We start from the raw sequence: 13,123 nt of genomic DNA on the forward strand, positions 1-13,123 counted from the left end.
CAGACTTTTTGCTTGATATACCTGATATATATATGCGAATGAAGCTACTGACACAGAGCCCGTCTAGCTCAGTTGGTAGAGCGCAAGGCTCTTAACCTTGTGGTCGTGGGTTCGAGCCCCACGGTGGGCGATTATTTTTTTGATCAGAGCCCTTATTTCTTAAAAGGCAGAAAACATATTTTGAAGTTCCAAATTTCCTGAAAGAAGATACAAATGAACCTAGGGATGTATACAACATCTCCATAAATTTTCATTATGATTTTTTTTATTCAGGGTCACACACAAAATAAAATAATGTCACTCTAACACAAGTCTATGATTTTGCTTTTTTATACGGATCACACCAAAGCGTATTTGATCTTGAAACTTTATAGATATGTAGTATACACCTCAATGTTCTTGTGTATTTGATTTGATCTTAAAACCCCGAAAGTTAAAAAAGGTTTTTCATGAGACATTATTTTGTCTTTTTTACACAAGGTGTATAAAATGTTGATTTTTCACGAAACTTGGCGTGCACACATACAATGTTGAGATGTACACGTCAAATTTTTGTTTGGAATTTTGTGACATATATTTTTTAATGGCAGGAGCATATGCTCCCATGCGCCAAAGTGAATTTGTGGGCAAATTACTTCATATGTAAGAGTTTGGTGCAATGAAGAATTGATTTTTCTTTCTTGAACATGCTTGGAAGCATGTAATTTTCATCAAGAAAATACCTCAAAGATGATTGAACGAACAAAATATACACCAATTTACAAAAAGAGCATTGCATCCAACAATAGTGCTTTTTCTAGAGCGAAACTACAGAATATTAGTTTGCCAAATTGAGTTTGCAATAACTAGTTGATGGGCAGTAACTAGAACCTGCAATTGAATTTGCCAAATTGGCCAAAGAGAAAGTTGATGGACAGGACACACGCAACAATGACTATGGAGTCGTTGTGTTGACCATCGTAGGCCTTGGCTCGAGCTTCTCTGAGCAAAACATATAAATAGCAAATCATAAAGCACATGTTGGTGTTGTGGCCCATCAACATTTCCTTTGTAATTGTTTACTGCTTATAACCGAACGCTTAAACTCAATTTTAGCTTCACCCACAAAAAAAAACTCAATTTTAGCTTGGCCCGGTAGCCGGTAGGCAAGCTCGGCTCAAGCCTAGACGGCTCGCTGAGCTCTGAAAAGATTACTAGCAGTACATTTTAACGAAATATGACTAAAATATTCAAACTTGTGAAATGAACATGAAAACATTCTAGTAACTCAATCAACCTTTCTTGGGTTAACTGTGAAATTATGAGCATATTAGTTTGGTGTAACAACATCTAGAGCCATGTCTTGCTTCAATCTCCTCGAGTAAACAACCGACCAACAAAGGATGCCTAACTAACCTAGACCTAGCACAAACGTGGAGATAAGCTCGATGGACTGAAGCACCATACCAAAAGTTGTCACTGGCAACCACAACAAAGATCAAGATTGGTCAGAACCAAGTCACCTTGCAATGACCTCATGAACATAGGGATCATGACCTCCGAAGAAATTCACACCACCCACGCATCAAATCTTTGATCAACTCAGTATCTTGTTTATCCAGGAAATTAATTATATGCCTTACAAATTCAGTTCTCAGAAGGTAATCATATAAATGACACACGGTGTATGATTTGCACACATACTAATATTTGCAGTATATAACTGTTGAATCCATATATCCACAAGATTATACTATTTACTCCCTCTGTTCCGAAATGTAGGTCGTTTAACGATCTGTAGTACAAAATTTCCTAGGCTACGAAATTTCTCGAGTTTCCCATTCTACCCCTCTTCTCGTGCCGACCGACACGTTCCCCTCTCTCTCGCGCGACGCCGCCCACCACTCGCTCCCCTCCACTCGTCTCTCTCTCGCGCGCGACATGCCCTCTCTCTCTCCCTCTCGCCGGCATCTTGCTCCGCACCGCCGCCTAGCTCACCGCTCCCCACGCGCCGCCGCCTAGCTTACCGCTCCCCACGCGCCGCCCTCTCCTACTCCGGCAACGCGGTGCTGGGCGAGGAGTAGATGCAGAAAGCTGCCATTTTTATGCGCCGGCAACACGCTGCTGGGCGAGGAGGACGTGCGCACTGGCGTTAGATCTGAGTGCGCCGGCAGTCGATCTGCTTTGAGGCTTGAAGGAGGCGCTGAACCGGCCCGGGCGTGAAGACGGCGGCGTGGGGAGCTGGAGCACGAGCGGGAGGAGCTGGAGCCGCATCTGGATGTCGCCGTGATGATGAGCCGCATCTGGACGTCGTCGTAGATGGCCAGGGCTTTAATCTGGAGCTCATTTAACTTGGCCAGGGCTTAAATCTGGAGCTCCATGGCGTTCCACAAGCGCGGCGGCCAGGCAATACTCCACTTGTACTGCATCAAGGTCTGACCACCGTCTCCTCTTTGATTAACTGAAATCATTTACTGTAGGACTTGCAAGCAGCTGTGCTTGCAAGCAGTAGCCCTTCTCTCTTATTCTCATTTCTCTCATCTCAAGCAGTTAAAAACTTTAATTAATTAAAACTACTTAACACAAAATTAAATGAAACTTTTCAAACAAAAATGATCATATATATATGGACTAAAGTTTCAGTATAGTTTCAAGCACAGTAAAGTTTCAGTAATGTTATGGAGTACTGAATTTTGCAATTTTGGTTCTCTGTAATTTTGCAATATTGCTTGCAGTCAGTATTGCTTTAATCTGTGAAAATTGGAGTAGCATTATTGCTTGCTTTGTAGTGCATTTTTGCTAGGGACCTGATACTCCATAGTCCATAGTAGTGCATTTTTTCTGCAACCTAAACTGGAGTAAACTAGAGTAGGACCTGATACATTTAAGCCATTTGCTAGCACTTCTTGCAGCAGTACAGTAGCATGTGAGCACTTCTTTCAGGAGTATGTTGGAGCTACAAGTAGGACTTACTGTTATAGTAGGACGTGCTCTCTTCTTCTTGATAGGACCGTGTACAAGAGCTGCGACTACGACTACGACGACTCCGGACTCCATTCCGAAAGATTGCCACCGAGTAGAGATGCTTGGTGCCACTGTTAACAGCAAGTCGCGGCTCTTACTCATAGCAACTGTTAACAGCAAGTGCTGATCATAGTAAAAGATTAAAGAAACTTGAGGAATGAGTATTTTTTTAATGATGCTTCTTGTGCCATATTTTCCCAGGAATGAGTACTTCAAACGCTGGTAGCATCAGCAGCACCAAAGGGTAGCTTCAGGTTCTCTCCTGGCCATGGAGCCATGGGCTGTGAATATTAAGCACGAAACAGGGGTCTCCTTTCCTCTTAAGCAGAGTAAGTACTCCATTATGATGCAAATTGTTGGAGTATCTTTCTAAAATTTTGAAAAGGAATCAAGACCTACAGTTTTACTCTATTTGGCATTCTTTCTGTATACATACATTTGGCATTCTTGTTCAAATTATCAGTTCAAATTTAGTGATATCTCTGAATTATACTCCATCAGTACTGCCAAATTCAGTTAACTTGTTCACATTATTTGTTGAATTGTCGGCAACAAACATCTGAATCAAATGCAGGCAGCAGCTCCGGTTGAGGAGATGAACCTGGGCCGCAGCCGAGCCCAGCAGCAGGTCGAGGAAGAGCCTCCACCTGGGCATGCACGGGCCAGGAGGAGCTCCTGGACGTGGGAGAGGAGGAGCGCCTGGGCTGGAGGTGGAGGCGCCTGGACCTGGGCGCAGTCGCCGGATGTGGGAGCGCCTGGACCTGAGCGCAGTCGCCGGATGTGGGGGTCCCTGGACCTGGGCGCAGTCGCCGGATGTGGGGGTCCCTGGACCTGGGCGCAGTCGCCGGATGTGGGGGCGCCTGGACCTGGGCGCAGTCGCCGGAGGTGGGGGCGCCTGGGACCTGGGCACAGTCGCCGGATGTGGGAGGAGGTGGCGATGGAGGGCGGAGGTGGGGGTGGAGGGCGAGGGCGGAGGTGGGCGTGGAGCTGGAGGGCTGAAGGTAGAAGACGACGCAGGCTTCAAATTCAAATTGGGGGTAGTACGGTCCTTTTGCATGATTTCACCTGGTCGGAACAAGGTCGCCAGCGACCTACATTTCGGAACGGAGGGAGTACTTTGCATGTATAAAAAATTAAGGGTTGTACGTACAACAACCATGCATGCATGTGTTGTTGCTGTTGTTGTCTCAGCAGGTCTTGGGATCTACATTGGTGCCAGATCCGGTTAGCTTGGCGTTGTTGCATAGACTTGTTGCGGAAGTGTGCTTGTGCTTGTGCCCACGGTCACGAAAGGTAAGCTTCACGTCTTGCAACAATATATCGCGGCATGGGACGGTGTCGCTGCAGTCCAGCTTGATAGCCTCTTTCGTCGCACTCGTGCCCCTTATGTTCTTGAACCGAATGTTGCTGAACTCCACCGCCGAAGTTTGTTTCTTGCAGGGCTTAGGGTTGGCGGGATCGGCCGATGTGCAGTAGTTCTGGTCAATGATTATGGGGTTATGGACCTCCTCCATGGTTATGTCCTCAAACGTGACGTCCTTGGCGTACCCTTTTCCTCCCTGCCACGACTTCATGCGCGCGCCGTTGGTCGTGCCGGAGAGGTGCGCCTTGTAGATTGTTATGTTTGAGACTCGGGCCTCGGAGTTGTCGTTGCCTAAGCTCCCGATGCTGATCCCGTGTCCCGGGCCACATGTTATCCTTGAAGCGTAGAGGTTTTCGGTTCCGGTCTCGATGGACATGCAGTCGTCCCCTGTTTTAATGTCGCAATCTAGGACCTGGATGTCCTTGGTGCGCGCAATGTGGATGCCGTCGTTCATGGGGCTGTCGCCGGGGGCGGTGATGGTGATGCCCTTGAGGAGCACGTCCCGGCAGTCCTCGACCGACATGTGGATCTGCTGGCTGTTGAGGAGCCGGATGTTCTCCACCGTGAGGTTGTTGCACCTGCTGAGCAGCAGCGCCATGGGGGCGTTGCTGCACTTGAGCTTCTTGTCCACACGGCACGAGCTCTTCCACCACGTCTCGCCGTTGCCGTCGATGGTCCCGTCGCCGGTCACGGTGAGCCCGTCGACGTTGCGAAACATGATCCACCACCTCATGTTCTCCTCGGGCCATGCCGACCGGCTGGCGGGCGCCACCAGCGTGCCGTCCAGCCTGAAGGTGACGGGGGACCTGCACTTGCCCGAGAAGGTGGTCTGCTTCACGAGGTACGTCTTCTCCCTGGGGACCACGAGGGTGGCCGGCTGAGGCGAGGCGCAAGCGGTGGCCCATGCTTCCCGGAACGCCGGCGTGTCGTCGTGTTGGCCGTCGCCGACGGCTCCGTAGCTCGCTACGTCGACCTCGACGGCGCTTTCGCTCTGAGAAGGCTCGGGAGAAGGCGCGGGAGAAGGCCCCGGAGAAGGCTCGAGTAGCTTGCGGTGACGCCCGGCAGCAGGTGCTCTGTGGTAGCTGCGTAGGTCGAGCTTGATGCTCTGATCAGGCATGAGCTTCTTCCGCCTTAGGTTGGGGCGGACGTCGTTGTTGCTGGTGGTACGTCTAGCGGCGGCGATGCTGTCTGCGTGAGCAATGGCCGGCACCAGGAGGAGCAATAGCAGCCCGAGGATCAGAACTGCCGCCAGCACTACCAACGCACGGCGGCGGAAGGACGACGACATGTCCTGGCTGATCTACGAGCTCCTTTGGTACACGGAAGGTAGCTAGCTAGCTATCTTCTCGTGCGTTGCGAGCTTGTTCTCTCTTGCGTTGCGTTGCGTTGCGGTGTTGATTGATGGAAAAAATAGGCGTTGGTCGTGCTTTTATGGCGTACAAAGCTTTTGCAGGTTGTTCAAGTCGGGATAACTAGCCGACTCGGGCACTCAGTCCGGCAGCGTCTGAATCCGAATCCAACACAGAGGGGCACGCCGTCCCCGAGACTCCAACCAACCTTGCTTTTGCTGTCTCGTAGCTTCGTCTCTTTCTCGTCTACGACCGACACGCTCGCCCACCTCAGGAATCGTCCGCTTCTTCCCCGCCTCCGGCATGGCTGCCGCCGCCGCCGAGTTACTCTTCCTCTGAAGCGGCCCGCCATCCGCGCGCACTCCCCGTCCATCTCCACGTGCACAAGTGGTGCCCATTCCCTTCTCCCCGAGCTCGCACCGCACCCAATCGACACCATGCCCGCGTTCCTCTCTAAATTCCTCATCTCCGACGAACATGGCCGCCGCCACCGTCCCGAGCAAAGAGACGGCCTTTTCTCCGATTCCTCACACCAATACCCTCCCGTAGACGGTAGACCTCGCCCACCCTTCCCACGCTCCAATTTCACCGGAGCAGAGAAGCCCTCTCTCCCCCACCGCCGCTGCCTCCTAGAATTGACCACACTGATGGTCCATTTGACGCTCACCAGGCTAGTTAAGTTTTCTCCTCCCAATCTCTGTATGGATTCTGCACCACTTGAGGTGCTCCCATTACTTGTAAACGATGCCACTAGCTGAATAACGGAGGAGAAGTTCTGTAAAAAAAAGTACCCCAGAAACTTTTTTTAGAACGCAAGCTCAAGGAGATCCTGGCTTTGAATTAACAAAGCCATCAACCAGTCAGGGATTACACGTCACCATCGTTACAACCACTGAACAACTGCGAACAACAGCTAATATTAACAGCAAAAGAAAACAACAGATACATAGTATTGCCGAAGCAGCTTACAAGCACAAAAGGCTACAAGCCCTATAAAGATAAGAAACTAAGCCTAGCTAGTAGTCGATGGAGTCCTCCAAGTGAAATAGACCAAGTAAAGCAAACGAAGAGGTTCTTCGGATGGAGACAAAGCCCAACGATGATGATGCGCCTCTGTTGGGGAACGTAGCAGAAATTCAAAATTTTCTACGCATCACCAAGATCAATCTATGGAGTAATCTATCAACGAGGGGAAGGGGAGTGCATCTACATACCATTATAGATCGCGATGCGGAAGCGTTGCAAGAACGCGGATGAAGGAGTCGTACTCGTAGCGATTCAGATCGCGGTTGATTCCGATCTAAGCGCCGAAGAACGGTGCCTCCGCGTTCAACACACGTGCAGCCCGGTGACGTCTCCCACGCCTTGATCCAGCAAGGAGAGAGGGAGAGGTTGGGGAAGACTCCATCCAGCAGCAGCACAACGGCATGGTGGTGATGGAGGAGCATGGCAATCCCGCAGGGCTTCGCCAAGCACCGCGGGAGAGGAGGAGGAGGGAGAGGGGTAGGGCTGCGCCGAAAGAGAGACGTTCTCATGTCTATGGGCAGCCCCAAACCTCAACTATATATAGGGGGGAGGGGCTGCGCCCCCTCTAGGGTTTCCAACCCCAAGGGCTGGCGGCCAGCCCTAGATCCCATCTAAGGGGGGCGGCCAAGGGGAGGAGAGGGGGGGGGGGCGCCACTAGGGTGGGCCTTAAGGCCCATCTGGACCTAGGGTTTGCCCCCTCCCACTCTCCCATGCGCCTTGGGCCTTGGTGGGGGGCGCACCTGCCCACCTGGGGCTGGTCCCCTCCCACACTTGGCCCACGCAGCCTTCTGGGGCTGGTGGCCCCACTTGGTGGACCCCCGGGACCCTCCCGGTGGTCCCGGTACATTACCGATAACACCCGAAACTTTTCCGGTGACCAAAACAGGACTTCCCATATATAAATCTTTACCTCCGGACCATTCCGGAACTCCTCGTGATGTCCGGGATCTCATCCGGGACTCCGAACAACATTCGGTAACCACATACATACTTTTTCTATAACCCTAGCGTCATCGAACCTTAAGTGTGTAGACCCTACGGGTTCGGGAACCATGCAGACATAACCGAGACGTTCTCCGGCCAATAACCAACAGCGGGATCTAGATACCCATGTTGGCTCCCACATGTTCCACGATGATCTCATCGGATGAACCACGATGTCGGGGATTCAATCAATCCCGTATTCAATTCCCTTTGTCTATCGGTATGTTACTTGCCCGAGATTCGATCGTCGGTATCCCGATACCTTGTTCAATCTCGTTACCGGCAAGTCTCTTTACTCGTTCCGTAACTCACATCATCCCGTGATCAACTCCTTGGTCACATTGTGCACATTATGATGATGTCCTACCGAGTGGGCCCAGAGATACCTCTCCGTTTACACGGAGTGACAAATCCCAGTCTCGATTCGTGCCAACCCAACAGACACTTTCGGAGATACCTGCAGTGCACCTTTATAGCCACCCAGTTACGTTGTGACGTTTGGTACACCCAAAGCATTCCTGCGGTATCCGGGAGTTGCACAATCTCATGGTCTAAGGAACTGATACTTGACATTAGAAAAGCTCTGAGCAAACGAACTACACGATCTTGTGCTAGGCTTAGGATTGGGTCTTGTCCATCACATCATTCTCCTAATGATGTGATCCCGTTATCAACGACATCCAATGTCCATGGTTAGGAAACCGTAACCATCTATTGATCAACGAGCTAGTCAACTAGAGGCTTACTAGGGACATGGTGTTGTCTATGTATCCACACATGTATCTGAGTTTCCTATCAATACAATTCTAGCATGGATAATAAACGATTATCATGAACAAGGAAATATAATAATAACCTATTTATTATTGCCTCTAGGGCATATTTCCAACAGTCTCCCACTTGCACTAGAGTCAATAATCTAGTTCACATCATCATGTGATTAACACTCACAGGTCACATCACCATGTGACCAACATCCAAAGAGTTTACTAGAGTCATCAATCTAGTTCACATTACTATGTGATTAACACTCAATGAGTTCTGGTTTGATCATGTTATGCTTGTGAGAGAGGTTATTTAGTCAACGGGTCTGAACCTTTCAGATCCGTGTGTGCTTTACGAATATCTATGTCATCTTGTGGATGCTACCACGCGCTACTTGGAGCCATTTCAAGTATCTGCTCTACTATACGAATCCGGTTTACTACTCGGAGTCATCCGGATTAGTGTCAAAGTTTGCATCGACGTAACCCTTTACGACGAACTCCTTTCCACCTCCATAATCGAGAAAATTCCTTAATCCACTAGGTGCTAAGGATAAGTTCGACCGCTGTCACGAGATCCTTTCCCGGATCACCATTGTACCCTCTTGACCAACTCATGGCAAGGCACACTACATGTGCGGTACACAGCATAGCATACTATAGAGCCTATGTCTAAAGCATAGGGGACGACCTTCGTCCTTTCTCTATCTTCCGCTGTGGTCAGGTCTTGAGTCTCACTCAATACTCACACCTTGTAACACAGCCAAGAACTCCTTCTTTGCTGATCTATTTTGAACTCTTTCAAAATCATGTCAAGGTGTGCGTTCTTTGAAAGTATCATCAGGCGTCTTGATCTATCTCTATAGATCTTGATGCCCAATATGTAAGCAGCTTTATCCAGGTCTTCCTTTGAAAAACTCCTTTCAAACAACCCTTTATGCTTTCCAGAAATTTTATATCATTTCGGATCAACAATATGTCATTCACATATACTTATCAGAAATGTTGCAGCGCTCCCACTCACTTTATTGTAAATACAAGTTTCTAACAAACTTTGTATAAACCCAAAAACTTTGATCACTCCATCAAAGCGTATATTCTGACTCCGAGATGCTTGCTCTAGTCCATGGAAGGATCGCTGGAGCTAGCATACCTTTTAGCATCCTTAGGATCGACAAAACCTTTCTGATTGTATCACATACAACATTTCCTTACGAAAACTGGTAAGGAAACTTGTTTTGACATCCATCTGCCAGATTTCATAAATGCAGCTAATGCTAACATGATTCCGACGGACTTAAGCATCGCTACGGGTGAGAAAATCTCATCGTAGTCAACTCCTTGAACTTGTGAAAATACTCTTTGCCACAAGTCGAGCTTCATAGACTGCAACATTACCGTCCACGTCCGTCTTCTTCTTAAAGATCCATTTATCTCGGATTTCATGGCTTCTAACCATTTGTCGGAATATGGGCCCACCATCGCTTCTCCATAGCTCATAGGTTCATCGTTGTCCAACAACATGACTTCCAAGACAGGATCACGTACTACTCTGAAGTATTACGCATCCTCGTCGTCCTACGAGGTTTGGTAGTGACTTGATCCGAAGTTTCATGATCACTATCATAAGCTTCCACTTCAATTGGTGTAGGTGCCACAGGAAACAACTTCTTGTGCCCTGCTATACACTAGTCGAAGTGATGGTTCAATAACCTTATCAAGTCTCCACCATCCTCCCACTCAATTCTTTCGAGAGAAACTTTTCCTCGAGAAAAGACCTGTCTCTAGAAGCAATTACTTTTGCCTCCAGATCTGAAATAGGAGGTATACCCAACTGTTTTGGGTTTTCTATGAAGATGCATTTATCCGCTTTAGGTTTGAGCTTATCAGCCTGAAACTTTTTCACATAAGCATCGCAACCCCAAACTTTTAAGAAACGACAACTTAGGTTTCTCTAAACGGTGTCGTCTCAACGGAATTGCGTGGTGCCCTATTTAAAGTGAATGCGGTTGTCTCTAATGCCTAACCCATAAACGATAGTGGCAATTCGATAAGAGACATCATGGTATGCACCATATCCAATAGGTGTTGGGAATCGTAGCATAATTTTAAAATTTTCCTACGCTCACCAAGATGCATCTATGGAGTCTACTAGCAACGAGGGGAAAGGAGTGCATCTACATACCCTTGTAGATCGCGAGCGGAAGCGTTCAAGAGAACAGGGTTGATGGAGTCGTACTCGTCGTGATCCAAATCACCGATGATCCTAGCGCCGAACGGACGGCACCTCCGCGTTCAACACACGTACGGAGCAGCGACGTCTCCTCCTTCTTGATCCAGCAAGGGGGGAGGAGAGGTTGATGGAGATCCAGCAGCACGACGGCGTGGTGGTGGAAGTAGCGGGATTCCAACAGGGCTTCGCCAAGCGCTGCGGGAGGAGGGAGATGTGTCACGGGAGGGAGAGGGAGGCGCCAGGGCTTAGGATATTGCTGCCCTCCCTTCCCCCACTATATATAGGGCCAAGGGAGGGGGGGCGCAGCCTTGGCCCTTCCTCCAAGGAAGGGTGCGGCCAGGGAGGAGTCCTTCCCCCCCAAGGCACCTCGGAGGTGCCTTCCCCCTTTAGGACTCTCCCTTTTCCTTATCTCTTGGCGCATGGGCCTCTTGGGGCTGGTGCCCTTGGCCCATATAGGCCAAGGCGCACCCCCTACAGCCCATGTGGCCCCCCCGGGGCTGGTGGACCCCCTTGGTGGACCCCCGGACCCCTTTCGGCACTCCCGGTACAATACCGATAAAGTGCGAAACTTTTCCGACGACCAAAATAAGACTTCCCATATATAAATCTTTACCTCCGGACCATTCCGGAACTCCTCGTGACGTTCGGGATCTCATCTGGGACTCCGAACAACTTTCGGGTTACCGCATACTAATATCTCTACAACCCTAGCGTCACCGAACCTTAAGTGTGTAGACCCTACGGGTTCGGGAGACACGCAGACATGACCGAGACGACTCTCCGGTCAATAACCAACAGCGGGATCTGGATACCCATGTTGGCTCCCACATGCTCCTCGACGATCTCATCGGATGAACCACGATGTCGAGGATTCAATCAATCCCATATACAATTCCCTTTGTCAATCGGTATGTTACTTGTCCGAGATTCGATCGTCGGTATCCCTATACCTTGTTCAATCTCGTTACCGGCAAGTCTCTTTACTCGTTCCGTAACTCACATCATCCCGTGATCAACTCCTTGGTCACATTGTGCACATAATGATGATGTCCTACCGAGTGGGCCCAGAGATACCTCTCCGTTTACACGGAGTGACAAATCCCAGTCTCGATTCGTGCCAACCCAACAGACACTTTCGGAGATACCTGTAGTGCACCTTTATAGCCACCCAGTTACGTTGTGACGTTTGGTACACCCAAAGCATTCCTACGGTATCCGGGAGTTGCACAATCTCATGGTCTAAGGAAATGATACTTGACATTAGAAAAGCTCTGAGCAAACGAACTACACGATCTTGTGCTAGGCTTAGGATTAGGTCTTGTCCATCACATCATTCTCCTAATGATGTGATCCCGTTATCAACGACATCCAATGTCCATGGTCAGGAAACCGTAACCATCTATTGATCAACGAGCTAGTCAACTAGAGGCTTACTAGGGACATGGTGTTGTCTATGTATCCACACATGTATCTGAGTTTCCTATCAATACAATTCTAGCATGGATAATAAACGATTATCATGAACAAGGAAATATAATAATAACCTATTTATTATTGCCTCTAGGGCATATTTCCAACAATAGGGTGCAGCTATGATGTCCGGACATACCATCACACTATGGTGTTCCAGGCGGTATTAATTGTGAAACACTTTCCACAATGTCTTAATTGTGTGCCAAACTCGTAACTCAGATACTCATCTCTATGATCATATCACAGACATTTTATCCTCTTGTCACGACGATCTTCAACTTCACTCTGAAATTACTTGAACCTTTCAATAATTCAGACTTGTGTTTCATCAAGTAAATACACTCAGCATCTACTCAAATCATCTGTGAAGTAAGAAACATAACGATATCCACTGCATGCCTCAGCACTCATTGGACTGCATACATCAAAATGTATTACTTTCAATAAGTTGCTCTCTTGTTCCATCTTACTGAAAACGAGGACTTTCAGTCATCTTGCCCATGTGGTATGATTTGCATGTCTCAAGTGATTCAAAATCAAGTGAGTCCAAACGATCCATCTGCATGGAGTTTCTTCATGCATATATACCAATAGACATGGTTCGCATGTCTCAATCTTTTCAAAAACGAGTGAGTCCAAAGATCCATCTACATGGAGCTTCTTCATGCGTTCTATACCAATATGACTCAAATGGCAGTGCCACAAGTGTGTGGAACTATCATTACTATTTTATATCTTTTGGCACGAACATGTGTATCACTACGATCGAGATTCATTTTAGGTGCAAGACCATTGAAGGTATTATTCAAATAAACAGAGTAACCATTATTCTCCTTAAATGAATAACCATTTTGCGATAAACATAATCCAATCATGCTCAACGCAAACACCAAATCTCGATGGTAGAGGGAGCATGCGATGCTTGATC

At 48.4% G+C, this 13,123-nt stretch overlaps 1 protein-coding gene, 1 long non-coding RNA gene and 1 other non-coding gene across 3 annotated transcripts; 1 reads left to right on the plus strand and 2 right to left on the minus strand.

The window, feature by feature from the left end:
* The first annotated feature begins 57 nt into the window (after nt 1-57).
* TRNAK-CUU (transfer RNA lysine (anticodon CUU)) lies at nt 58-130 on the plus strand. Its single transcript has one exon. It is a non-coding gene; the product is annotated as a tRNA-Lys (tRNA).
* A 3,271-nt stretch (nt 131-3,401) lies between these two features.
* LOC141041509 (uncharacterized) lies at nt 3,402-4,050 on the minus strand. Its single transcript, XR_012201678.1, has 2 exons — nt 3,835-4,050; nt 3,402-3,799 (listed from the first exon to the last, which is right to left on the minus strand). It is a non-coding gene; the product is annotated as an uncharacterized lncRNA (long non-coding RNA).
* A 140-nt stretch (nt 4,051-4,190) lies between these two features.
* On the minus strand, nt 4,191-6,020 carry LOC109764960 (polygalacturonase QRT2-like). The gene is made up of 2 exons (XM_020323762.2): nt 5,924-6,020; nt 4,191-5,329 (listed from the first exon to the last, which is right to left on the minus strand). The coding sequence occupies exons 1-2, from the start codon at nt 6,018-6,020 to the stop codon at nt 4,191-4,193; spliced, it is 1,236 nt and encodes a 411-aa protein (XP_020179351.2).
* Between the last annotated feature and the right edge of the window lie 7,103 nt (nt 6,021-13,123).

The sequence above is a fragment of the Aegilops tauschii genome, chromosome 1, assembly GCF_002575655.3.
Source record: "Aegilops tauschii subsp. strangulata cultivar AL8/78 chromosome 1, Aet v6.0, whole genome shotgun sequence".
Classification (NCBI taxonomy): domain Eukaryota; kingdom Viridiplantae; phylum Streptophyta; class Magnoliopsida; order Poales; family Poaceae; genus Aegilops; species Aegilops tauschii.

Bases quoted from the DNA above. Each gene is read 5' to 3' on its own strand.
- LOC109764960 (XM_020323762.2), bottom strand. From the start codon at position 6,020: ATGCCGGAGGCGGGGAAGAAGCGGACGATTCCTGAGGTGGGCGAGCGT. The intron at 5,330-5,923 runs GTTGGTTGGAGT...AGGTCGACGTAG, and splicing joins TACGAGACAGCAAAAGCAAG to CGAGCTACGGAGCCGTCGGC.